The following is a 27,899-nucleotide window of genomic DNA, read 5'->3' as shown; positions in this document are numbered from 1 at the left end:
GAATGCATTATGTCAATGACTGGTCCCCACAAAGATAGTGAGACACACGTGTGTGTGTGTGTGTGTGTGTGTGTGTGTTTATCTGTCTGGCCTGTGTCTGCCGAGCGGTACAGGCTAATCAGAAGAGACTGCACCAGGCTACAATCATATAGAATTTCAGTAAAGCACACATAAAAAATAATCACACGTTTCATTACATCACAGTCAGTCAATAGAAAGTTTCTTACATTTTTTTGCCATCGTTGGCTCATCAGGATCCAGTCGCTTTGACATTTTTTCCCCTGACAACAAACTCGACGTAAACGTGAGGACGTATGGTTACTAGGCAACAATGCCATTTGGCCTCGGTTTAGCTAGAGACCTTTCTACGCTTGTTGTTTTAAACTCAAAAATGAGAATGCTTAAAAAAATAAATAAAAAAAAAAACGTTTATTTAATATGTCTACAAAATATATGCAAATTCCGTGCGATCCCGTTTGTATAAGAGATTTCGCATTTTTTAAGTGTAGATTTCGTGATTTTGTCCGCGTTTTCCGCATCCCAGATATGACGGGGCCCTACGTTATAGAGGAGCTCATGCAGAGTCATTCATGTGTTAATATTCAAATTAAATACAGTATATTGGGTAACAACAGACTCCCCTATGTTACACTTGACTTGGTTTTACAATGAAAAAAGAACTCCAGTCCAGTATGGGTATAAAAAGCCATATAAAACCTGACATTTCCATCTTCTTTTTCTCCTCAACCCCATTGCTTCATGGCCCCTGGTTTCCATTTTATTTTGTAGCCATGGGTCATTGGGTCCAGCTTCCAAAGAGCTACTCCATCCGCCCCCTGCTTCCTAACATTGCTTATTGGTATTGGATAGAAAGGTTGCAGAGCACTCACATTTGAAGATGCTGTCTCCTAAACACACACACACACACACACACACACACACACACACGACTGCAGAGAGAGACTTGAACTTGGACTAATACTGAGCTTTTGAAGAATAGCATAGCCACGGTTTCTTGCAAGCATAGTTTTTAGAGAAAATTAGCAAATGTTGACAGGCTAGAGTAAGACATATACACAAAAATACAACAAAACTGAATCCAAGGATTCACTATTAAACCCAAAGACTGTATGCAAGGTTAAAATTAAAAACAATAGTGCATCTGTGAAGCTTTATCTAAGAGTAGAAGCAAATTACCTCAACAAGTTAGTTTTTTTTAAATTCACCAAACTAATTTGGTGATTGCAGGTAGGATGTGTATTTCTGGAGGCTTTCAACAGATATCTCCGCAGTCACATGTAATTTTGAGCTGCAGACGTGGAGATTATTCTGCGGGCCAAAACACCCTTCATCAGTTGGACTGTCGAGGGCAGACAGGAAATTCATTTAGCGCCGACCCAGAGAGGCGGGGGAGGGTCGGAGACGGCAAAGGTAAATTTAACCAGTTGAAAAATGACCACTGAATTGTCGTATAGCTTCTTGTTTCTTTTAGGCGTCATGAGCAGTAACTGTGTGTGTGTGTGTGTGTGTGTGTGTGTGTGTCTGTGTGTCTCTGTGTCTGTGTGTCTCTGTGTGTGTGTGTTTCTGTGTGTGTGTGTGTGTGTGTGTGTGTGTGTGTATCTCTGTGTGTGTGTCTGTGTGTGTGTGTGTTTCTGTGTGTGTGTGTGTGTGTGTGTGTGTGTGTGTGTCTCTGTGTGTGTGTGTGTGTGTTTCTGTGTGTGTGTGTGTCTGTGTGTGTGTGTGTGTGTTTGTGTGTCTGTGTGTGTCTCTCTGTGTGTGTGTCTGTGTGTCTCTGTGTGTGTGTGTGTGTGTGTGTGTGTGTGTGTCTGTGTGTCTGTGTGTGTGTGTGTGTGTGTGTGTGTGTGTCTGTGTGTGTGTGTCTGTGTGAGATAATTATAAATGGCTTCATGGCTTTTGTCTGTCTGGTGACCAGAATGAATGAGGCAGAGGAGGTGGTTACAGCTGCAGAATTGGAGGAGGAAGGGAGAATGGGAGGCTGCGTAGTGAACACACATAATTTACAACGCCGTTCTCCATCAGACAAGGATCTATAATTGAAATGACAAAGAAGATGCATCACCAAGCCAGTTGTTAGTGTTGGAAGCTATGAATTTTAGCTGTAGCGGCTGACACTTCTTGTATTCCTTCTCTGTCAATCATCAAGGACTCAGTTGGGATTGGTTGGGTGGGGGGGGCATGATAAAGAGCTTTAGTGTGTGCTGTACTTTAAATTACCACAAGAACCAGTCTGTAATCAGTGTGCAGTTGACGGTAAATGCTAAGATTATGGTCAGTTTAGAGTGTTTGTTGGTAGAGTTGGGTGTATTGTTAACAACGGGAATAGTTTTTAATAGTTCAACGTTACACTTCCGAGATTGCTCCGGTGCCGCTGGAAATCCCGCCGGATGTCCGTCTCCTTCTGCTTTCTTTGTGTTGGCGCTCTAACCCCCGGTGGTTTCTGAGGACTATGGTTACCTGGTCTTCAGGTCTCTGCAGGGTAAATCCAGACAGCTAGCTAGACTATCTGTCCAATCAGAGTTTTCTGTTGCACGACTAAAACCACCTTTCAACATACACGTGTTCCACCAAACCAAGTCCCTTCCCGAGGCTATTTTAGCAAGGGCATCGTCACCCAGGGTGATCGTGATTGGTTTAAAGAAATGCCAATAAAGCAGAGCTCGTTTTTCTCCCACGTGGAATGCTGTGTGGACTAGTCAGACCCTCCTCCGCAGCGCTGTGGAGGAAGGTCTGGCAATGGGAGACTAATCTGAGGGTAACATCGGCTGTATTCATGTTAATTTATTGCCACTTTAACACAATACAAGTCTGTGTGATGCAGGCTAATTACCATCATCAGTTACACCACACTGAACAAATACTCGTCATTACCTTTGTACTGTAATATACTCATTACTGTAATGTACACAGCTCTGCTTAACCGCATACTGTTGTTTTTGTTTTCACTGGTGGAAGTGGAAATTACTTTTTTACTCATTTACTCAGCAACTGTCCTTAAGTGCAATTTTGAGGTTCTTGTACTTTACATGAGTATTTGCAATTTACGCTACTTTATACATTATATTTTTATACTTTTTACTCCTCTACATATATATGAATGATGAATAAATAGCTGCAACATTACTGTAAAGTGTTTCTTTAAGCTGTGAGGTGTCCACACTTGAAGGACTATACTTCAGATTTCCCTCAGAAAGTATAATTTTATTTTCACCAGTTAAACAGGTACCAGGTTGGTACAGGTGAACAGGTATATAGGTGAATAGGTGAAAAACCTTTAAACACAAAAAGAAATGAAAAACAATGATTTAAACAGGTTTTTTAACCAATACGGATAAAGGTATTCAACTTAGGAAATAAGTATATTTAAATCAGGCAAAAGTATTATCTAACAAATGTTTACAAAAGAACCGAAAAGTATTTGACTAATTACTGTCAAACCAATTAGATGCTGTTTCCACACACGTTGTAAACCACAATTCCATTAACCAAGCTGTGATCTATTTGCCCAAATTTACCTAGTCTTTTACACAATGAATTCCCATTCCCTTTAACTATACAACAGTTTGTTAAATTAGTGCAGTCGCAACCTTTTACCCACAACAATAACACATTGAATTGATACTTACACATTACACACTATATCAACAGCGTTAATTTCCAGGATAATCGCTGGAACATCCGCCTCTTCTGCAGAACCCTTGTCTCTGCGTCAGTCCCACGATGATTCTGATTCGTTTAAAGAAATGCAACATGTTCTCCTATCCTGGGATGTATGTGTGGTGTAGTCAGACCTTCCTCCACAGCGGCGTAGAGGTAGGACTGGCAGTGCCAGACTACTCACACATTAATGCATCAATAATTATAATACAATGATATAATGTATATTATTCTGAAATGGGCAGTTATGCGAAATTAGGACTTTTTACTTTTGGTACTTTAGGTATATTGTGATGCTCATACTTTTGTACTTATACTCAAGTAAGATTTTGAATGCAGGGCTTTTACATGTAAGATAATTTTATTATTGTACTTAAATAAAACCAGCACTTGTTGTATGAATCTATGGTCTGTTGACATGTTTGTCAAGCTCCAGGTGATAAAATATGGCTGCTGCATGTTAAAAATGGAGAATGATGGACAATCTTGTTCCACAACTTCTTTATTGTGTAATTTTAAGAAAAGTTAATGCAGGTATGTTTGTAACTGTGAAGAAAAGAAGAGAGGAATTTATGACTGAGAAGGAGAGAGGTTGTCAAAAATATGTATTAACACTATTGATCCTGCAGTCACTCTAGTAACTTGTGTTGACTCGTGAGCAGTTTGAGACCTGCAGCTCAGGGTGGATAGTGTGAGTATTTCCACTTACCGCAAACTTGGGTTCACTCAGGGTCTGAACGTTGGTCTGGGACAGCTAAAAGATTAGGACTTGATTTAGCACTTTCACCAGTCTTTTAGAAAAGTACGAGTGTGTGTGTGTTTTTCTGAGGCTGAGGTGAGTTTATGGAAGGTGCTGAAGAGTGAGGAGGACATTGTATTGATCTGAACTCTCAGTAAACTGGAGGAGGAGAGGAAACTGATGATGGGGAACAGTCTGACACCTTTTTTTGTTATTGGATTTTACATCTATTAAACACAACAGTGATTGTCAAGCCAGGCACGGCAGAATTACTTCTAAAGTGGTGCTTTAGCAAGCAAGTTTTTGGCCACATCTAGGGGAGGGGGTCTAGAGATGGCAACTTAAGTTTGTGCATTGCTTCTGTCTGTCTGACACTTGGACACGAGTCCAGAGTGTCTCATCTCTACAACTATTGGATAGATTGCTGTCAAGATTCAGACATTCATGTTTCCCATGTTGATGAACATCAACATCAATTGCCATCAACAAGTCAATGTTTCCACACTCCATTTCCCGTCAGGTTGCCTCTGGTCTCGCATTGCCAGACCTTCCTCCACAGCGCTCGGAGGAGGGTCTGACTAGTCCACACAGCATTCCACGAGGGAGAATAACATGCTTTGGTTTGTTGGCATTTCTTTCCACCAATCACGACCTTCGGGCGGTGTTAAGCCTCTGACACAATGACGGTGCCTTTGCTAAATAGCCTCAGAAAGGAAGTTGTTTTGGTGGAACATGTGTACGTTCAAAACTAGTTTTAGATGTGCAACAGGAAACTCAGATTGGACAGATAGTCTAGCTAGCTGTCTGGATTTACCGTGCAGAGATCTGAGGACCAGGTAACCATAGTCCTCAGAAATCGGCCAGAGTTTCAAATGTCAGCACAAAGAAAACCCCAGGTAACGGACATCTGGCCTATATGAAAGGCCCAGCTGAGACTGATGCCAAGCCGGGCCTCTGATCCTCACTGCTCACATGCTACACTTGAGATGTCATTACATAAAAGTTGATATCTGTGAATCTTGACCGGACATGATGGAGGAGACTGCACACATGATGAGACCAATAAATTTAAATTAAATGCAGCTTTATTCAGTTATTGAACAAGGAAGATAACCATGGGTACACACACACACACACACACGCACACACACACACACACACACACACACACACACACACACACACCACCCAAAGTGTCTCTCCTAACATCAGAATAACTCCTCTTTTATACTTTTCTTCTTGTCCTCACACATGTCAGTTTATCTATTTCCGTGATACAGTGTTACCTTCCAACCGCTCCTTATTTATAAGACCCTTCTAATAGATAGATATATAACAGATAGATACCCATAGACTAGATAGGGAACATATAGATACCCATAGACTAGATAGGGAACATATAGATACCCATAGACTAGATAGGTATCAGATAGATTCCCATAGAATAGATAGGGAACATATAGATACCCATAGACTAGATAAGTATCAGATAGATTCCCATAGAATAGATAGAGAATAGATAGATACCCATAGATAGACACACTCTGATCTGTTCTCAGTTGTGGGATCGGGTTCCCTCTAACTAAGCCTTCTGTGGAGGGTCCTTAGAATAGATAAAACACAGTTGAAAACCTCCATGTTTAAATATTCCACCTATCAACACTGATGTTTGCAGCAATGGAGGTAAAACAAAACTTGTGGCCGCTACACTTTTTGTTCTCTTAAAATGCCCATTGTTGTGCTCTTTGCATCCTATGTATGCTTAGTTTTAATGATTACCATTAAACACTTACCAAGTGTGATTAATGTTTCTCTCTGTAGGAAAAGCCAGCGAACAGTTGCCGATATACCAGGTAAGCAGCCACTAAATCGTTCATGTGGCTCTTTTGCTATTTACTTTGTTAGATTTTACCCACCTACACATTAGGTTATGAAATACATGATGAATATGACCGTGATCCATGCCGTTTACATCGTAGCTGCAGTGATATTTCCCTCCTTCTTGCTTTGTGCAGGCACGAGGAGTGTTAACACTGAAGCTGGGCTCCTTCAAAGCCCCTCGCCATCAGAGGAGTGGACAAGTCCTGTCTATGGATTGGTTGCCTCAGAAACCACACAATATAATGGCTATTGGATTTTATGATGGTATGAATTGATTTCTTGGAGACGTTTTCTGATAAATTGGTTCAGAGTCTAAATAACCCCAGGTTCATCAGCATGTCTCTTTATTCCTGTCACTGATGAAAACCTGTTATTTTTCCTACAAACAGCACTTAGCTGCTCCATGAACTGGTTGCTTTACATTATTTTCCAGATGATTCATCCTTATTTGTGTCCTTTTAGAAGTTAACCCTTTTTCTTTCATTTTTGTCCCTTTTTTCATCACCTTTTTCAATGTTTGTCACTTTTTTGACGTTCAACACTACGTAACACGCACTTTATTACTGTTAACTTCAGTTTTAAAGTTATTTCCGGAATTTATGGTCAATAAACCTCATTTATGGGAAATTGTACCTAATGTTTGAGTTAGAAAAGCAGAAATTAGGAATTATTTAGACTAAAATTAAAGGAATGGATGTTGATGGATAATCACAGACTGGAATATGTCAACCTTTACTCCATACTATTTCAAAAACACTTCAATTGTTTTTTCAAATGTTATAAAATTGAATAAGACGCCCCAAAATGAATAAAAGTAGGGATTTGTATTTGCCAAAGAGCGCTGCGCGGAAGCAATCATGTTATTTTGGGGAATTACAATTGGGTAGTTTAAAAAATGTGACCCGAGGACAACATGTGTGTTACATTCTCTCTCTCTCTCTCTCTCTCGCTTTCTCCCTCTCTCTCTCTCTCTCCAGGTGTAGTGGGCCTTTGGGATCTGTCCACCAAGTCTTCGCTGTTGCGGGTGCGAGAGCCAGGCGAGTCCCTCAGCCTGCTGCCCTATCGCTGCCTCCTGGCTCACGACCACGCCGTCCGGGCCCTGGCCTTCTGTCCCGCCTCCAGGTAGACACGGTCCCATCTGAACCTCGTCTGTATGCTGATGCTGCATTTACATCATGTCACATTCATATCCTTAGCCACAGGGTTTCCGTGGGGTCTTAAAAACTCTAAAATTCCAAAGTCGAAAATTACTAACTCAAAATGTTAGGCCTTAAAAAGTCTTAAATCCTCTAAGTAGTGTGTTCTAGGTTTTAAACAGGTCTTAATTTGCCAATATCCACGTATCTAAATACAAGTTGCTGCATTGCGTCTACAAATGAGACCAACATACAACTTACAACATTGCAGCCTATCTTGACACCAGTCCCATAAAGCCAATCAGGAAATTGGATAATTGTTTCAGACAATGTTTCTGGACTCAGAAATCTAACTTCTTTTTTTACGTTGTGATATAAGTCTTAGATTTCATTCACAAGGATCTTAACCCTCGTGCCGTCTTCCCTCCGACCTGGAATTTTTGTTTTTTCTGAGTCAAAATGTAAAATGAAAAACCTTTTTATCGAGGTCATGGTTGTCTTTTTTTTACCCTTTTGTGGCTTTCCCTCCAATGATTTTGTCACTTTTTTAACATTTGCTGAATTTTTTTAGCCTTTTGACATTTTCGGGGGTTTCCCCCAATTTTTTTTACTTTTTTGACAAACTTTCACATTTTGTCACTTTATTTGACATTTGTTCACGTTTATTGCTATTTTTCTCTTTTTTTACACTTTTTTTAAAGCTCTTTTACCATTTGTTTTTTCTCCAAATGCTATAAAATTGGGGGAAAAAACACACAAATTCAATGAAAGTAGTGAACTGATTAATTATTTAACTTGTGAGGAGCGTTGTCGGGAACCATCCACGTTACTCTTTTGAAAAAATTGTTTGAAAGAAACCCAAATTTCTGATATAGAAACTTTTTGGAAAGGGGTCAAATTAGACCTGAAGACACCAGGAGGGTTAAAAAAATGTCTAAAAACTCTTAACTTTGACTTGGTGAAACCTGTAGAAACCCTGAATCATGTGTGAATGTTTCAATTTGACTTCTGTCTTCTTTTAGTATATGATTCCTATATATGATTTCTATAACTCTGTAAGTTTTTCATAAGGAAAGCTTTTTTCATTCTTTTACATTTCACACATGCATTCATGTGCCAAGCAGTCACAGGAAGGACTCATGTTACCTTACAAGCTTTACTCAGGCTGCAGATACAATATTGTGACTTCAGGATAATTTATCTTGCATCTTGCAGCAACTACTCAGCTTGTCACCGGGTTAAGAGCATCTAATGTCTCCAAAAAACGTTAAGCTTGCAAGCCTTGCAGCAGCCTCAGATAGGTTTGAATTCACAAGCACACCCAGGTGGTTATGATGGTCGTTCCCACGAGTGGGAAAATCAAGTTTATTTGTTTAACCCACACTCATAAAAACATCCCCCATGCAGGCCATGAAAAACGCTTTATCGGGGGGCGGGGGGGGATCATGGAAAACATTGGGAAGGAACACAGTTGGGAGAATGAATTTTCCCTTCGCTTGTTTGTCTTTGTCATGAGTTTGGCGGTTTTATTCACTGCCAATTATAAGGTGTGTGGTTTGGGGGGGGAAAGCCAGCTCAGGTACTTGCAGCGAAAGGTAGCATAATAAATCTTGAAAGCTGAAAACTGTGCTTAAGTTTTGCAGAAATGCCCTCGGACCAGTGTGTTCAGGCAATAATTCAAGATGTAGAGTACAAGGCCAGGCATGCAGCCACGTACTTTCTAAGCTGGCACCATTCAGATAAGGTGACCTCATCTCTCTGGTAGTCAACACCAACTAGGCCCGCACGATTAATCGTTATAAAATCGCGGTCTCGATTCACCCTATTCATGATTTATAAATAACTTTTTTTTAATGACTTTGATTTTCTTTTAATTTTACGAGCCGACTACATCACATAAATCACTAATACTTCTGTGAGTTTTAAAAATAATGTATAAAATAGGTTTTTAAAGGGCACATATTATGAAATATCACTTTGTTGGGTGCTCTGTGGTGCTTCCATGCGCATACCAACTTGGAAAAAAAACTTCCATGCTGTTTTGCGTGAGATCCGGTTTCTGAATGTCTTCAGTCTCCGGCTGATCTGTTCAACATCTGCACGGCTTTCTACGTCACTAGAGACAAGGTGACTAACCGTAGCTCATGCTAGCTCCTTCTCAACGGCAAAACACTGCTACAACACACACTAGGTGACCATAAAGAATTACTTCCTGTCCCTGTTCTACTTCCTGTCCCTGTTGTGTCCCTGGTCTAGAAGACGTCTCCCAACTAATCGGACTGACCAAAGCTGGAGAAAGAGTTATCTAGTTGATGTGATCTTACAGAGCTACTTAGCATGTGCTAGATAGTATAGAAGGGAGATGTCTCACTCTGGAGCTAAAGAAGAAAGCCAAACACACAGGGGGAACACAGGATCTGCAGCAATGTGCAGTACAACAAAACATTTGGAGTTTTTTGAAAGCGCTTCAATGCTCTCCCTTCTCTTCCTTGAAGTGTCTATGTTTACAGGCTTGTGGTAATGCGCGATGTGCAATAGGTGCCAACAAAAATCTGTTTGGTACTGCCAATTTGTTTTGTTTTGACATGGTTCGTGTGTGCAATAAACATTAAAGTTGGCAGAGAATCGTGATCTAAATTCTCAGCTGATAAATAGCGATTTTCCCCGAAACGTGCAAGCCTAACACCAACTCTAACCTTATATGGCCTCGAGTAAGATCTTCCCTTAAAAACTTCCTTGACTTTGATTTGGATAAACTTCTTGGTTAATTCTCTAGATGTGAGTATATCCTAATTTCTACATGTATATGACTAGTGAACAATGACTGGCCAATATTCAGTCCAGGATAAAAGGTCATAGCTCAACATTTCACTTAAACCTTCGAAAAGACAGTTTCATCCCTTTTACGTTTTTCTCCGCTCCATTACTCGGCTGATGTGTGTGTAGATGAGGGGGAAGATGGAGAGGTCATTTACATCACCTATGTCTTTCCAAGGATACAAGGATTCACTGATACACTGTGCAAGTCGGGACAAGGACAAAAGCAGTACCCTGGTACAATATTGGTTTCTAATTTATAAATCTGATACTGGCCATTCAGAGTGTCATCTACCTCTGATATTAGGTACTTTTCCCCCTGTAGTATTGTACTGTAGACAGTCGCGGTAAGATAAAAAAAAACATCTGCCTTATCATCTTTTTAAGGTGCTGACAACTCACCTAAAACAATATTATCATTGTTTGGCTTTTGGTATAATGTGATGTAAGTCAATTATTAGAAACATGCTGAGATCAGATTTCCAGGAGAAATGTTTTGTTAATGCTTATTGGCCAACGGCTCAAAATATGAGATGTCAGCATCAGCCGTTAAACTCTGCTGATGCTCTCCTACATCAGTTGTAAGCCTATGCATTAGTTCAAGCCAGAGCACCCCTTTGTAACAATGACACCATTTTATAACTTAAAATGTCCCGTCTTTACAACTTCTCTGTCCCCAATTGTCTCCCATTAAATTGAGGGCATCAGTGCATTTATTTTGTGAGTTAATCAAACTACAAACTGAATCTGTTGGCTGTTATGTAGTGCACTAAAAAGTTAGTGAGGATTGCTTCTGTGTGACGAGTCTGTCGAGTCAGATAAAAGTAACCCTCAGTTGCACTTTAAGTACTTCCAGCCATCCATCATCTGTAGTGCTTATCCGAGGTGGGCAGACTATCACAGGGCTGACACAGGGAGACGGACAACCATTAGTGTCCACACTTAACCTAAACTGCCTGTCTTTGGACAGTGGGAGGAAGCCTAAAAACCGGAGAAATACCACGCTCACACAGGGAGAATACAGTATGCAAACTCCACAAAGAAGGGCCAGCCCACTTTAGGTTTATCTCTGTATTATGCGTTATATTATCTCCGGACATTCAAAGCTGAGAGCTGCCAGTAGGATCAGTTTATATCACGGGTTGGCAACCCTTAGGCACGTGTGCCCACATTGGCACCCGGGAGCTTAACCAGTGGCATACTAGCAATAAGTACGCAAGGTATTTTTTATTTTTTTTGTGGAAATGTTCCTATCTGCAGGCCAAATTACCTCTTTCACAGCTAATGGCATGCAGGATCATAACCTGCTATTTACGGTAGTGTGATTGACTTCCCCCCCCCCCCCATCCATAATCCTGATGCTTAGATGACGGGGGCTGGTACAGCACACTGAATACCAAGAACATTTTAAAATGGCACTTCCTATTAAAAAGGTTGCCGATCACTGGCTTTAGATCATATCTGATATATTCAGCTCTGACGCGAGCAGTTACAAACAAGTAGTAGCGGACATATTTGGCCCCCTCCTAAACTGTCCTGACTCAAACACGTTACGTATAGCTTTGCATTCACACTGCATGCCTGACGCTTGTACACTCTCTAGGTAACTAATGTTTATCTCTGGGCAGATCAGAGACTAATTTAATCAACAACCATGTTCTTCTGTTCATTATTTATCATTTACGCGTCACACATTTGAGTGTATTTTCTGTAAAGTCAGATATAGAAGTTATTAACCTAAAGTCCAACCACGTAGGTGAAGACGAAGATTAATCCTCAGGAGACAGTCGCCCTCCTGGCAGATACTCGGAGAGGACACTTATCTTGTCTGGATCACTGCTTTTTAATTACACAGCCATTTTAAAAGAGATATAACTTCCCCCCTCTCTCTCTGTTATATTTCTACTTTTATTTAAATTTTTTTACCCGAACCGTCATCTTTTCTCTCCACATTCAAACACTGTTTTTGTCGCGATGAAATGTGTCTATAGTGATTGCTCTGTTCATTTGTTTTATGGAAGACACCCCTATCAGATTCAATCAATGAGGGGAATGATGCACTCCAGTTCTGCCTTACATTACGAGGAAATTCACATATTCAGTTGAGGCAATATTTGCTCATCCCACATACATTGTTTATCGACGCATACTGTACGCCACATAAACAACAAGGAATTCATGTCCCAAGGGAGGTAGAAGATATGTTTTGAATGTAGCCACGGGTTTGACTCCGACCTGTGATCCTTTGCTGCATGTCATTCCCCCCCCCCCCCCCCCCCCCCCCCCCCCCCCCCCCCCCCCCCCCCCCCCCCCCCCCTTCTCTCCCCTTTCATGGGTTCAGCTGTCCTATAAATAAAGGGCTAAAATGCCAAAAAAATAATCTTAAAAAAAAGTAGAGAGATTTCTCCGGATTTGAGCATTGTTGGAAACATTTGGGATAATGTTAGCACACGACTCAACAAAATTTGTAACATAGGTTAACAGATTTGAGACATTCTACCTTTAAAATAAATTGAAATAAGATACCAATATCGGATTTTTTAAATGCTGTTTTGTTTGTAGGTCGGCCATCTACTAACTAATGTCTTCAATATAAAATGAACAACGACAACAAGCTCTTTCTCTTTTTCTCCCAGATACCTGTTGGTGACAGCCGGAGAAGACCGCTATGTGAAGACATGGGATCTGAGGAGGCTCCATGATCCCATCACCGTGCAGAAACGCTATCTAACCAATGAGATCTACTGGCCCCTGAATGGACCTGGCCTCCTTTTGGCCCAGGAGAACGCCTATGTACCGTGAGACACCTCCTCTGTTTTTCCCTGTCATAATGTCCATAGACTAATTTCTATAGAAGGACATCTGTAAAGTTTCATACCCAGATTTTTTTTTTTTTTTCATTTTAGGTATGCTTCACAAGGAGTGCATTACTTTGACCATAGCATGCGCACCTTCTTCGCAATTCCTCGGACAGGCACTGTGTGGGTGAGTGTGCCGTAATCGTCATCGCCGTTGACTTCCTGTAAATTAGCCATGGAGCACAAGATAGATTCACAATACACACTTTAGACCTAAATGCACATGGGACCAGAACACCTTAGTCAGTTTTGACCCAGACCATAAAATGATAAGGCTGGCATCATTGTTTTTTTCCATAATTGTCAAATCTCCCATGGAAATATCAAAACTAACTAGCTTTGTGTGCATTGGCTCCTCTTAATACTTTCCTGACTTCCCTGCCTTGTCTGTGGCACTCAGACCCAATCCCATCGGTTCCAACTGAAGACACACATCTTCAAAAACTGCTTATAAGTCCCACTCAATTCACACTGTAATATGTACAACTTCAATCTTTGAACTCTACAGTGTAATTCTTAGTAAAAAAAATCTAGACAATTATTCCACGTTGTAAGCAAGCAAATTCCCAAATAAAACAGTCGTACAAAAGGACATAACTGATGTTTTAAAGCTGTTAATTGTTTTATTTTTCCTTTTCACTGCAGTCCTTGTCTTTCACTGACTGGATGAACAGTGTGGTGACAGCAGACAGCTTTGGTGAGGTGATCTTCTCCCTCTTACCTCAGATATGCTTCACTCCTCAATACCTCAAACGCACAATAGAGAGACGTTTTGTAAGTTTACAATTCATATTTGTTATAATTTGATGTTACGTTGCTGCCAAAACCTTCATTTTACAATATAGGGAATGGTTTTCAGAGACATTGCATTACTGTATTTGTTTAAAGGATCTGAAGACAGGCTAACAGTCCTTGTTCCCCTCACACTGTGCCTTCAGCCTGTCTACATTACAACTCTGCTGCCTCACGGTACAAACGAAGAAGAGAATCCAGAGACGGGAGGAGTGGAGGACGGACATGCTGCTGAAGAGAAGGAAGGAGGAGAGACAGAAGGACCGGATGCTGAATCGGAAGAAGGGAGTGAACATGAAAATGGAAATGGAGAAGGAGAAGAAAGAGTAAGAAGGGATAAAGGTCTCCCTCTGCCGTTGCAGACGTACAAAGAGGCTGTGAAGAGATACTGCCTCCTCCATACAGACTTTAATATGGTGGGTAGTTTCAGAAGCAAACACACAAGGCATTGATGCCTGCTCACGTTTGTTGCCGTGTTTACTTCCTGCTTAAAATCTGCGTCTAACTGCCCTCTCTGCTTTAAAGTTTAATGTCTGTTTCCCTTCTGACTACACGCAGCATCAGTGATTGGTCGCTAAATGGGGGGGGGGGGGGGGGGGGGGGGGGTAGTGAGCCATTGTGTAAAAACAGGTTTTGTTATTTATGCAAAAAAAATGGATATCGTCAGGTCTAGTATACAAAGATTTCAATTGAAACCTAGCTCAGGTTTAGGACACAATTGTGTATTTTATTTTTATTTTTGGGCATTTTTCTTGATATCCTACAGTATGCTTCCTTTTTTATGTTAATTTGTATGTGTGAAAAGCTGTTGAAGTTGCATTTGGACTCAAAATCTCAAATGTGGGGTGTAATGGTACACAAAAGTAACAATTTATACCCCGGTTTTGGGGTCATGATTCAATGTGAGTTTGGTACAGCAGTAAAATACCCAAATAAATAAGGAGCCATTTCTTTTCATTTATTTTGAACAGACAAAAATTAAAATCCTCTTGCTGGGGACTAAGCTATCTTTTTTTTTTTCCCTGGCAACCTTTTTTTTTTTTTTAACTCACACACACACACACACACACACACACACACACACACACACACACACACACACACACACATATATATATATGTATATATATGTGAGTGTTGTCTTATAATAATCCTGTCCTCTGACTTTCAGAGGACCTTCAAAGAAAGCGAGAAGCAAGCTGTGTGGAAACACATGAAAGACACTGAGGTGAAGAGAAAGCTGAACCTGGATGACTTGCCAATAGCTGCACTACACAAGGTAAACACACACACACACACACAAACACACACAGGAGTGCAGGTATCATCAGACTCCTGCTCCAACACAGTGTAAGGAAGGAGAGTAGAGAAAGATGAACACTAGAATGAAAGCGAAGCAGGTGAGAGAGGGAAGCAGAGCCTCCTCCCTGTTCTTTCTCCTCCTCTGATGGGCAGCTATGAAGACGGGCTGAATGTAATGATGTGTAAAATGAGAAAAATGTCACCCTCGGTGGAAGGAGGGAGGGGGGGAAATGAAAAGCAGCCATTTGAGGATTTGATGTGTTTAATTTTAAGAGGGCCAGAGTGGAGGGTGTCGCTGTGCCCTGTGGGCGGAGATGATGGACAGACACTTCATGGGACAATCTCCAAAACAAAACGCCTCTGGAGTTCTGACTGGCTTTTGTGTCTGAAGGGGATAAATGGATTAGTAAGAGGAAAAAGACTTGGGTAGGAAAGATAAGAAAAGAGGAGTCACACCAGGAGGATTTATAGTGATGAGAGAGGGATAGATGAGCGGCAGTAAAGAAAGGAAGAAGGGTGCAGTGATGATTGACTCGCTGAGAGCTACAGCTGACTCACTCACGGAGGACAGGGAAAGGAAAAGTGGATAAAAAAACAACGTGAATAAAAGTATTATTTGTTTATAATAACAATAACTCAAGTGGAAGTAAAAGTAGTCTAGCAACGCTGACATGATATGTGGAGTCCCTCAGGGATCAATACTCCATTGATCTTCAGCTTGGACACATTGGCTCAATGCGTCATCTTCCACAAACATACTACGCTGATGACACAGAGTTATGCCTGTTCTTCTTCTTTAGGCTTAAAAGGATATAGTTGGAGTATAAATAGATAGATAGATAGATATGTATTGATCCCAAAAAATGGGAAATTACGGTGTTACAGCGGCACACGTACATTAGTCACACAACACAGAATCTAAATTTAAATGAGATACTAATAAAAATATACATACATACATACAGTATACATAAAATAATAATAATAAAGGACTTAAATATAACAACAAATATTTAAATATATACAGCATGGGAAAACCAAATGTGCAACTGCTTAAATAATATGCTAAATGTATGCTAAAATGTAAATAAACCAATTGTGCAGGTTGCCCTTAGTGCAGTATTGTGGTGTCTAAAAGTCTCATCTAGCACCCAGGGATGACATGTTGAAAAGTGTTATTGCTTGTGGTAGGAAGGATTTCTTGTAGCGGCCCATCAAAGCTGTCGGAGCCTCTTATGAGGTACTTATCTATGGTAGATGTATTTTGTAGAGTTGGGTACCAAAAACTCGGTTCATAATTGACATAATTGACTGGGATTTATTTCCCCGGAACAAATGACAACTGATGGCAGTGCCTCATTACCGTGCCACTTCAATATCTGCGTTGCACTCTGGTGCTCCGACACAGACATTAAAGGCAACAGAAGCATCACTGCATGTGACGCTAGTTAACACTACACTTAAAGAAATGTGCATAGTGGTTTTTGTCCACTGGGGAAATTTATTTTCACAGTCTGTACAGGGCCTCACAGATATACATACATACATACATACATACATACATACATACATACATACAAATACACTAAACATTGACACAGAAAAACGGTTAAAATGCTGAAAGCTGAACGTTTTTAAACTGTGGCTTTCATTGTTATTGAAGGGATAGATAGGGGTGTGGTTGTCTGAGCTCCTTCTCCATAGTCGGTGTGTTATGTACAGTAGAAGGCCGTCGGCACACCGTCAGTTTAGAGAAGCAGACTGAAGTACCGACAAGGAAACTTAAGCAACGTACTGCTGTGGGCCAGCAGCGAACCGCGTTTTACACCTAAGAAAAAAATGCCCACTTAAAATAATCAGTGTCTGTTTAAGTTCACACTATATTAAAACTAATTCCCCAGCGTCAAGTTAACTTGACATTTATGAGTGTATGAACCAGGTTGAAAATATTGGAACTCAAAAAATGTATTGAGGTCAGAACTCAAACTTTAATCCCAGAATTCTGACTTCAAACTCAGTTCTCAAACACATCTTTCACATGTGGACCGTAAGCTCAACATAGTTTGAACCAATCTTCTTTTTGTTATGTAAAATCATCTTCCTTCTCTCCTCAGGTGCGTTTCAACCCAAACATGTGCTGCCACACCTGGGTGGTGTCCGCGGGCCAGACGGGGCTGGTCAGACTAAACTGTCTGAGGACTATGATCACCGCTCACGCCAAGGAGATAATAGGCGAGAACCAGGCCCAGTTCAACGCACTGTACTCTCCGAAAGAGCCGAAGGAGGCCAGCCAAACTGGGACAGACGAGCTATAGCAAGAGTTCAGAATCACAAGGTGGATCACAGACACACAAAGCCTGCAAAAAGTCTTTTTAAGAATCATTTAAAAAAAAAAAGAACTAGACATATTTCATCAGCACATAATGTACACTGTATACATTTGCTGTTTTTCAGCTGGGTTTGATCTAGTTTGAAGTGTCCAAAGGCCAGCGATGATAACAAACAATGGTTGATTTGCGGGTTTTCTTCAACAGTCTCAATAATACTCTTTCATGAGCTCTGCACCTGTTGTTCAAATTCAATTGAGAACCACAGGTAAGAGTTTCCATCTATAACCTCACCACCTCCACACTCTTAAGCTTCAGTTTCCCCAGACTGAACACATCAAACGTAGCACCAAATTATTATCCAGAGTTACAGTTTATTTGCTTCCAAGAAGAATTTTTCTCCTTTATTATTGAGTATTGATTCCAAATGGGTCGAGTGGGGTTTTCAGTTGCTCCAGTTTCTCTTATTTGGCACATAAACTGCAAACATGGCAGTATATCCATTCTATATATACAACAACTTGATATTTTAATTATCAGCTATAAAACCAACTTCTCTCAGGAAACAGTAATCAATACCTCTAGTTTTTTTTAACTAAAATAATCTTGTTTTTGCTGATTGCCATTGGTTACAGTTGTGCACAGCGATGTAGACGTGTACTTCAGGGTGTGTCGGTACAACGGGACATCACTTTAGGGTGTGGTTACAGATTCAACAGACTTGAAGCTTTTGTTTGTTATTTTAAAAAAATGAATGCATTTAAAGTACCAACAACAGGAATCCTATTTATTTCTACTTCTGTTGCTTTAATGCAAAGCAGACATTACTCATTTGTTTTCTACACGTCACTAGTTGGTTCAGAAATCCAAGCTACAGCGTTTCTGGTCCCAACACGAGATATATGAAGGACTGAGATGCAAAGTGGGAGAAACTGGGTAAACTTAAAGCCTTCGGGCCTTTTCTCCTAACTTATTTTAGCAAAGTTATTATGTTGTAATCCGCAAGACATTCCACAGTTTGTTCATTTGTGTCCGCAGCAACGAGCAGACGTTGTTTTATTTTTTATTTTCTTCTTCTTTCTTTCTTTTTTTTACAGTGCCTTAAAGATACACTTTCTAATTTTGACCCTATAAGTTTGAAAACATCATCCGCCAGATGGGAAACATTGTATCTATAAAGGAATAGTTCACCCAAACAATACTAAAGTATACACAGTACTAACGTCCCTGTAGGCGCCTACATGAAGACGGGAAAACAGGTCATTAAACGTCGGACAAAACGTTCCTTCCTGTGCAGCATTATCCAAGTGTCCACACACTGAAACCCAAACACAACTACTGTATTTTTGCTAAACTATTGCTAAACAAAGCATATTTTAATTATCTTTCGGTGACTGGGAGATGCGTTGTTAAGCAATAGTTCAGCAAAAATACAGTAGTTGTGTTTGGGTTTCAGTGTTTGGACTTAGTAGTCCAATAGTCCAATAGTTTGGATTTCCACAAATGGATACAAGACCCTCGGATAATGTTGCACAGGACGTTTTTCCGGCGCTTTATAACCTCTTTTGCCGTTTTTTTAACAGAAATGTTTTTATTTTTCGAGGCTCCTCTATCATGAAAGCCATTTGTTAAAGAAAACTTTTTTCTGGGACCAAAGAGAGAGAAGCAAGAGGTGAGTACTACTGTACACACAATTGATATAGTTTTTGTGTGAACTACTCCTTTAAAGCTAATTGTAATTGCTAATTTTCTCTTGTATCATGTCAAGAAGAACTCAGGCTAAAACTGAGGGGAAATACTTGAAACTTTTTTTAATTGCAACAGCTGGATGTAATCTTTATTATTATTCATTATATATCATTATTCTTTCATGTACTTGTTGGACATATTCCTGCTGTTGTTCTGATTCAAAGGTTTTGATTAGTTATTTAAGAATTAGAACAGCTGCACTGTGACATGACCTAATTTATTGTTCAGTGTTGTTTACAGACGCAGCTGTCTCTTTTTTAGAGGTTGTGTAAAGCGTGTTTTCCTCTAAGTTAAATTAGGGGTTTAAAATGTTGGACTTGTTTAGTTTCTTTCAATTCCAAATCTCATCGGCAGTTTCAGAAAGATGTTGAGTGATAATGATAATGTTGACAACATTATCATTAATGATCATTAAAGCATCAAAATGTACAGCGCTTACTCTTTTGTTGTTTTCCTGTTTTGTTATTTTTGAAATGTAACATCTAATAAATGTTTTGGTAACAAAACAAATATTTGAGTTAATACGAAATAAAGTCAAAAGTTCACTCAGCGGAGTCTGAAAGATTAGGTGTTCAAATGTTGAAATTGTATATTTTTCCTCAAAGTACTGAGGAAAATACAAGTTGATTTGAACATTGTACAAGTCTATCTGCTGATGAAGATCATGTAATAGGACCGAGGACCCCAGAACCAGCCCGGTATCACAAACCTTCTTCCCTTGTTATGGGTTTTTTTGTAGCTTTTTTCATGACATGTAGTCTCTAGAAACATATACTGTTGTGTTGTTGTATAAAGAGTTTCAGGAGGACGACGAAGAGGATGAATGGAGTTAACTTTTTCACGTAACCAACTTACTCATTTTAACCCACAACACTTTCCTGAACCTTACCGAGTAGTTTTTTTATTTTTTATTAACGTCAACCACGTGTTTAAAACCAATGAGAACAGAGCGTTAAAGCTCTCCCATGAGGAATTCTATTTAAGGGATAGGAAAAACTATCGGTGCGTCCACATGATTCAAGCCTTCCGTGATCGCGAATCGCCCCCATCCCTCAACCCAGGTGCTAGTAGCCAAGGAGGACAAGAAGGATTTATATGTTAATATAAAGACATATTCCAGACTGTGATTATGATCAACATCCATTCCTTTAATTTAAGTCTAAATATTTCCTAATTTCTGCTTCTTTAACTCAAACATTAGGTATAATTTCCTATGTAGCGTTGAAAATATAAAAACATTTCAATTTTGATGGGAAGAGAACACAAGGGTTAAAACACGATGGACTCTTCAGAAGAGGAAATTATCTTGACTCGAGTTTCAGAGCATGAAAGTCAGCGGACGTCCCGATCTCGTGGACACACTGAGAGATCCAGAGAGTTTGGGTGGAGCTGAGGTCTCAGTCAGCTTTGTAGCAACTCATTTGGCGACGGCTTGAATGTAACGGACGTTTATCCGGGACTGGACAATTCATTGAACATGTATCAACACCGACATTTTAAAGCTGTTATTAACATATTTTTCCCATAACGATAATTTCGGAAATGTATTTCTGTTGGTAGGCTGGCTTTCTCCACGTGGCTTCAGCTGAGCAACCAAAAGAAACGCAGGGTCCGTCGTCTGGAAACATTTTGGCTTCAGGAAAGATGATTTAGAACAACATCGTTAGTTATCGTTATCAAGGTAAAATGTGCAAAAAATCGAGATTTTGATCATAGGTCATATCGTACAGCACTACGTTCATTAAAATGAAAAGGCACTAAAGCTTTAAATGACATGGAAAAAAACTTAAAATACCATGACATAACATGGAAAATGTCCTTAAAAGTGCTAGTTATACGCCTTCCCATGAGCAGATACTATTTGGGATTGGTCAACAATCCTAGATAATTGTTTTGCAAGTGAATAACGAGACTAATGGCCAGTTGGAACTGGATAAGTGATGTACACTTAAACAATGTGGCATTAAAGAATGACATTTTAATTTATAAAAAAGAAGTTTGCATCTAAAATTAAACTGACCTATACTGTACGTAGCAAGTATTCTGCTGCATTGAGTCACCTGACATCTCCAAAATAATAATCCAGCCTCTTTCCATCATCTGCATTCTTTTATTTCACTTTACAAAAAAACACTTGGCACACATAAAAATGAAATGTCAAACATCACAGACGTGACGTGGATGTACGACACGTCACCATAACGCATGGACAAGTAGGACGGATTGTGCAAGGGAGGAAAATGTATTTACACATGTATACACAAAACTTATACACAGAAAATACACAATATTTGACATATTTACAACAGTCACACGAGGAATAATTGTCACGGACAGCTAGAGCACAACATAAGAGCATTCTCAGACGTTAGACTTCCACAGTGAACCAACAGGAAGTGGGTTTTTATGAATGAAAGTAACTGTAAAGAACAGTTGTGGCTCCAGTTTAACACGGCAGCGTGTAAAGGAGAACTTCAGTATGCATTTATACAAACGAGTACAGTAAAATGCTTTGTCGTTATTACATTCACTTTGTTGTTACATCGGGTCCATATATTTAGTCTCAGTTTGCATTATTTCAAAAAGATACATGTATTTAAATATACAGGATCTCCTTAAAAATTGGTGAAAATATAGAATTTGAAAGACGATATCTTTTCTTTGATTAATCCTCCGCACGGCGTATCAACCTTCTGATTGGCAGTTGAACGAGAAACTTCTTACTGTAAGTGATATTGAATAACAGCTAACAACCATGCAAGTATTTGGATCAGAATGGCCGTCGAGTAGGCGTTGGCAATGCATGTTGTCCTTTCTTTCAGAGCGACTAATGACATCAACACTTAGCTGTGAAACATTACGCGCGTCTCAACCGGCTTGTTGGCGTTTCACATGGGTGCAAAATGAGCTAGAACCCAGGACTCGAGTACAAATCATTTACTAATACCGGCCAAAACTGGCTGGTTTTCGTGGTCCCCAGAAACTCTGATGGAGGTACTGACACCATGACCATGGAGATGCTGGCTGCTGACAAGCTGACGCTGAGCTGCAGGGACTCATGGAGCAGAAGGGAGTGCATAGCTTGAAAAGAGGGAAGCTTGACTCTGTTGCTTTATGTATCGCTGCGTAGATGGCAGTGAGCTTCTTGGCAATGCTGCTTTAACTTTGTATGAAGAAGTATGAGGAGTTGTAGAAAAGTATAGTGTAAGCAATGAACGGTGTTAAAATGGGAGTTATAGTGTCAGGATTTACATGAGCTGAAGTACACAGAGAGGGAGCTGAGGCGTCATTCAACAGATTTGTGTGTGCTGTGTAGAGAGAAAAAAAGTAATTGAGATTTTTTAAGCGATTTGGACCTGCCGCGAGCTTCTGTTAACTTTTTGATGGCTTTTAATTTGAAAGTCCAGCTTGATCCAGGGCCCCCAGACTGGGGGGATGGATGGATGGATGGATGGATGGATGGATGGACGAATGGATGGACGGACGGATGGATGGACGGACGGATGGAAGGAAGGACGGATTGATGGACGGATGGATGGATGGACGGACGGATGGATGGAAGGAAGGACGGATGGATGAATGGATGGATGGACGGATGATGGACGGATGGATGAATGGATGGACGGACAGATGGAAGGAAGGACGGATGGATGAATGGATGGATGGACGGATGATGGACGGATGGATGGATCTGAAACTAATTGCCCTCAGACCTGAGTGTCTGACAGTGGAAGTGACTGAATGCTTCTTCAGGCTGACGCTGTCCACTATTTGGCAAACCCTTCGCACTGTGACGCACATTAAATACATAACTGAGCGTTAAGAAAAGTAAAACCAAGGATTCCTGCAACACAACAAAACTGTCAAAGAAACTACCACCAATAAATATCCCTAAACGAGTTCAGTTTTAAGGCTGTTGGTATCTTAAAAACAACATTTCAATCACTCCTCATTTCCATGTCCTGTGCTGTAATGTTGCTCAAATCTACACGTCCGCTAATTAAAATGTTATTTTCCCGACCCTCTGAAATGGAGACTCCTCATCTTTGGCTTGATGTGATAAAACAAAGTACAGTACAGTAGAGAGATCGGTCGAGTCAACATTTAGCTGCATTATTAGATATAAGACAGACACTTGTACAGTGCAGTAAAATGTATAAAGGTAGCAGCACAGTTTCGGTACTGATGGTTTTAAGACCAGTGAGAGGGTTGAACTGCACCTAAACATCACTTTTCTACCTTAAAGGACATAACGCTTTAGTTTGCCTCCAAATCAAAAGGTTTGCATGTCCATAAGATTGGAAATATCTTATTTTTTGTGTAACAAATTGACACTAACGTCATGACTATTGCTTGTTGTATCCATCGGTCTTCTGTTCATTTTGATAGCTGCTGTTCCAGATCCATTTGGAAACCAAGCTTGCAGTTTTTCGTGAATTAAAATGCGTCAAAAACGGTTTCAAACGGTTAATCATCCCATACTTAACCAGTTGTCATCTGCTTATTATGACATTGATCGATTAGCCAGCTATTGTTTAGAGAATTTGCTTCTTTTTAACAATTTTAGAGAGCAATTATTCTTGCTTTTCTCCCTTAAAAGACAAGTTTTCTAAGTATTAATTGGTATAAGTATCAAAGGAATGATGTCTGCAATGAGTTTATGGCAAGAAATACTCTTTTCTGCAAATAAACTTCCCAAATGTGATTTTTTTTTGGACCAGCGAGTGTTGTAGATTCATGTCTTTTAGCAGAAAGCAGGGTAACGAAACAAAAATGGTCGTGAGCTGTAGAGTTAGTGTTTGGTCTTTAGTAAAGTCATCGATGTGTCCCTGGCATGACGTGACATCAGGGGCTCCGTGCTAATATGTTAGCATTTTACATTACTATGGTTTATAAGAAGTATTATCAGGGAAGATGCCTTCTGCATCACAATGTGCTGTTTTTATTATATATACTGTGTATGCAGTGTTGCTTTATAGTTTTTCCTGCATAGTTATACAGGATTTTATAAGTAGGATTTTAGTGTCTGTTCTAATGTGTATTTATTTATGTATTTAATACTACAACAACATCATGCACGCAGATTGAGGCCGAGACCTGAGGACTTCCTTTTATTTTATTAGTAGGAGTCTGTTGTAATGTGTGGTTATGGTATTTATGTATCTATTTAATACTATAACATCATGCACTTCAGAACATTTAGATTGAGGCCGAGACCTGAGGACTTCCTTTCGTTCTACATGTAGAGATGACAGAATGACCATGAAGAATCCTAGATCCATGAAGTTACAGTAGGAAGTAATTAGTAAAGTACTGTTCGTATATGTGGTCCTATATCTGGCAGTTTTCCTTCATTTACAGGAAATACTACAAATCAGGCAGTGATTTCACCCAGCAGCAGCTCCTTGTATCCCATTGGGAGGGACTGTAAAGAGTAGACCCTTAATATAAACATTTTGTATATTATTTGAAAGTTTGAGTAATCTAGAAGTCAAACAAAACATAAAAAACATTCTCTCTTACTTTATCCGTGTCCTGTTTCCTACTTTTGTGTTTCAAAAGGGTGCTCATTCAAGATGGACGCCTGCTGCTCCTCTTGGTTTAGTAAGAATGCAAACTTCATGTTGGCGTGTTACCCAGAACTTCTTGTCTGGACATTTAAGTGCAAGTAAAATGCACTTGTTCTTAATGAACACTGTTATTGAGTTTGTAAAACGGTCTGTAATGGAAACTAGCTGCGAGCTAGAAAGCGAGTCTGGTGCAATATTTTACTGTTATTGAAAGATTTTCTCATCCATCTTAAAACGTACAATATGTAATTTCCTGCCGCAAGCAAAACAACAAAAGACGAAGCCGTGCCTTTAACTGCAGCGAGCTTCTCCCAGTCTGGATTCCTTCAGCGTTCGTCGTTCAGGACGTTTTTACCAGAAGTCAAATTATCAGCAGAATCCTCTTTTTAAAAGCGGTAAAAACACAGAATGAAGCAGTTTTGCTTTTAAAATACTGTTTCTCAATAATGCTTCAATGCTGTTCTTCTTGTCTGTGTTTGCTCAGCTTTTTTCTCTGATAACGTAAGATCCAGATGTTCAATGACTAAAATCTTTGATCCAGTTAAAATAGAGCACTAAGATCTAAAAGGTGGATTTTAAAAATGTGCCTTAAAACAGGATAAGACGTCAATTTATGACAGCTGGCGGACGGCCACAACGCTGACGTAAGGGGTTTGACGCCAGCGACCAACGGCTACGAAGCATTACCTTTAATGAAATGACAGCTTCATCTGGGTTTGAACGTTGTTGGAAACATTTGGACAATGGAAGCACACATAGAAAATACATGGCGAAAAAATTTTGAGTACTGTAATGCAATCTTATGTTTGGGCTCAGAATTTCAATGTCAATGAGGTGAGATGGAGGGAGGTTATGTGGCTCTGTTGTATCATTTTTTAGGACAGGCTGACATTTTAGAAAAAAACTGTTATGACTTTTAGGAAAAAAAACATTAGGACTCTTGTTTTCTTACTTCTTTTTTTAAATTCTTGATAGATTTCTTTGCAAGCCAGCGCCTGTCCCAGGATGTGGTAAAAGCTCCATACAACCCTTTTTATTTTTTTATTTTTAGGACCTTTACGGGAGGACTGACTGAAGGATTGGTTCAATGCTACTACCAACGCATGGATGATATCGCTGTCTTGTGACTTAATGAGCAATACAACAAATTTACCAAAAAACGCTTTTGGCTCCTTTAGCAGGAAGCTGCATTGCGAGTGCAGCTCTGACTGCTCCAGCTCACCCACAGAGAATGCAAAAACAACGCCTGAGCCGCTCCATGGTCCTGGATGTCGGGTCCAGTCTGGTCCCCTATCAGTCACTGGGGTCCTGGCAGTGGGAGCAGTGGCTCATGTCTTCAGAGTAGAGCTCCACCTGGATGGTGATGCTGTGGAAACCAAACTTGGTGTTGAGCAGATGGGTGGCCTCCTGCAGCACGGACTGAGGGTCGGCACCCTCCTCTGACACAAAGTAAGGGAGTGGAAAATAACACAATGAGACTGCTTTACAATGTTGATCTGCTTTTATGTCATTTCTACATTATTCTATTCTTGGCTCATTGAAGTACTAATGCCTCACTGTAGATTTACACAGAATGGTGGATAGTCGTTGTCACTGCCCGATGTGAGGAGAGTGCAGATGTGAGTCGCGCATGCTTCAATTTAAACGGTTTAGGACATAACTGTCATACTAAAATTTGTGAAATCCATAAAATAATAAACTTTTCTCATTATAAACAATAACAGAAGATGGAAATCAATGATTGCTAACGTTAGCTCAAAACGCCATTCCAGTAACAGCCTTTGTTGTGTTTGATTGCTAGCTTGTAGCTAAGCTAGCAGTCATTTCAAAAGCGTTGTAGCTATCTATGGTTGTTTGATTGCTAACGTTAGCTCTAAACACCATTCAACTGACAGCCTTTGTTGTGTTTGATGCTAACTTGTAGTCAGCAGTGAACCAACTTCCTTAAGTAGGTCCATTTTTAATGTATTGACATTACAGAAGTCTCTCCTTAGCATCTAATGTGCAACTCACAGCTTCACCCCTCACAAAGTGAGGCAAATTTGCACTCTCCTCACATTGGGCAGTGACAGTCGTCATGGAAAGTTTGCAGAACAGGATGGGGGGGGGCTCCTAGCCCCTTCTAGCCCCCCTTCCAGCCCCGCTGCTGCTTCATATGGACTTGTGGCTTCTACAACAATCTTGTAGCTCTCGCGGTGAGTCTACCTTGGATGGTTTAGACATTATGGCTAATAATCAAACCTATTATGGAGAAAATGAGTGCGATTTTTACCTCTGGAAACAATCACACATTTTTCATTCACCTGTACAACAATCTGTACAATGTACAACCCCCCCTCTATCTTTAGACCCTTAATGGTCCGAATAGTTTCCACAGTACTCTTCCTTTCTCATACTCACTCACTTGTCGGTCATAGATCAGTGTGTCACGTTACCTATGGCCAGGTGAACCGAGACCAGTGCCTGGCCCAGAGTCAGGGCCCAGAGGTGCAGAGAGTGCATCGACTTCACAGCCTTCACCGACAGCAGCACCTCCTTCACCGAGTTAAACTCGATGCCTTTAGGAGAGCCTGGAAAACAAGACGCCGTAGATTAATATTCAATATTCCCCATGTTATGAGGATAATAAAAGCCTGGTTGCGATATTTTTATACGTGTTAATGTATTGCAGTAGTATAATTAGCCAGCGAGGTTTGTTTCACCATATGGCACATATTACTTTTCAGGTAGTCTCATTGCCAGACCCTTCCTCCACAGCGCTGCGGAGGAGGGTCTGGCTGGTCCACAAAGCAATCCGGGATGGGAGAAAAACATGCTCTGGTTTATTGGCATTTCTTTACACCAATCACAATCGTCTTGGGAGTTGCTAAGCGCCGGACGCAGTGATGATGCCTCTGTAATATAGCCTAAGGTAATTGTTTAGGTGGAACATGTGAACGCTCAAAAGTAGTTTTAGTCGTGCAACAGGAAACTCTGATTGGACAGATAGTCTCGCTAGCTGTCTGGATTTACCCTGCAGAGATCTGAGGACCAGGTAACCATAGTCCTCAGAA

General features: G+C 40.2%; 2 protein-coding genes across 2 annotated transcripts in view; one reads left to right on the top strand and one right to left on the bottom strand.

Annotated features, from left to right (window-relative positions):
• gtf3c2 (general transcription factor IIIC, polypeptide 2, beta) overlaps window positions 1-17,583 on the top strand; it is a 27,965-nt gene extending 10,382 nt beyond the window's left edge. Inside the window, exons 11-19 of the mRNA XM_034900759.1 lie at window positions 6,236-6,267; window positions 6,430-6,559; window positions 7,273-7,417; window positions 12,885-13,046; window positions 13,155-13,233; window positions 13,752-13,880; window positions 14,045-14,314; window positions 15,070-15,177; window positions 17,315-17,583. Of these exons, the coding sequence (XP_034756650.1) occupies window positions 6,236-6,267; window positions 6,430-6,559; window positions 7,273-7,417; window positions 12,885-13,046; window positions 13,155-13,233; window positions 13,752-13,880; window positions 14,045-14,314; window positions 15,070-15,177; window positions 17,315-17,515 (1,256 nt within the window). The 3' untranslated portion in view covers window positions 17,516-17,583. The remainder of the gene's footprint in view (window positions 1-6,235; window positions 6,268-6,429; window positions 6,560-7,272; window positions 7,418-12,884; window positions 13,047-13,154; window positions 13,234-13,751; window positions 13,881-14,044; window positions 14,315-15,069; window positions 15,178-17,314) is intronic.
• Window positions 17,584-25,632: 8,049 nt separating this feature from the next.
• slc30a2 (solute carrier family 30 member 2) overlaps window positions 25,633-27,899 on the bottom strand; it is a 16,065-nt gene continuing 13,798 nt past the window's right edge. Inside the window, exons 7-8 of the mRNA XM_034900740.1 lie at window positions 27,282-27,416; window positions 25,633-26,285 (exon numbers count right to left, since the gene is read on the bottom strand). Coding sequence (XP_034756631.1) covers window positions 26,140-26,285; window positions 27,282-27,416 — 281 coding nt within the window. The 3' untranslated portion in view covers window positions 25,633-26,139. The remainder of the gene's footprint in view (window positions 26,286-27,281; window positions 27,417-27,899) is intronic.

The sequence above is a fragment of the Etheostoma cragini genome, chromosome 18 (assembly GCF_013103735.1).
Source record: "Etheostoma cragini isolate CJK2018 chromosome 18, CSU_Ecrag_1.0, whole genome shotgun sequence".
In the NCBI taxonomy this organism is placed as follows: domain Eukaryota; kingdom Metazoa; phylum Chordata; class Actinopteri; order Perciformes; family Percidae; genus Etheostoma; species Etheostoma cragini.
Note: the sequence above shows the minus strand (reverse complement) of the source record. Positions and strands in the feature narration are given on the sequence as shown.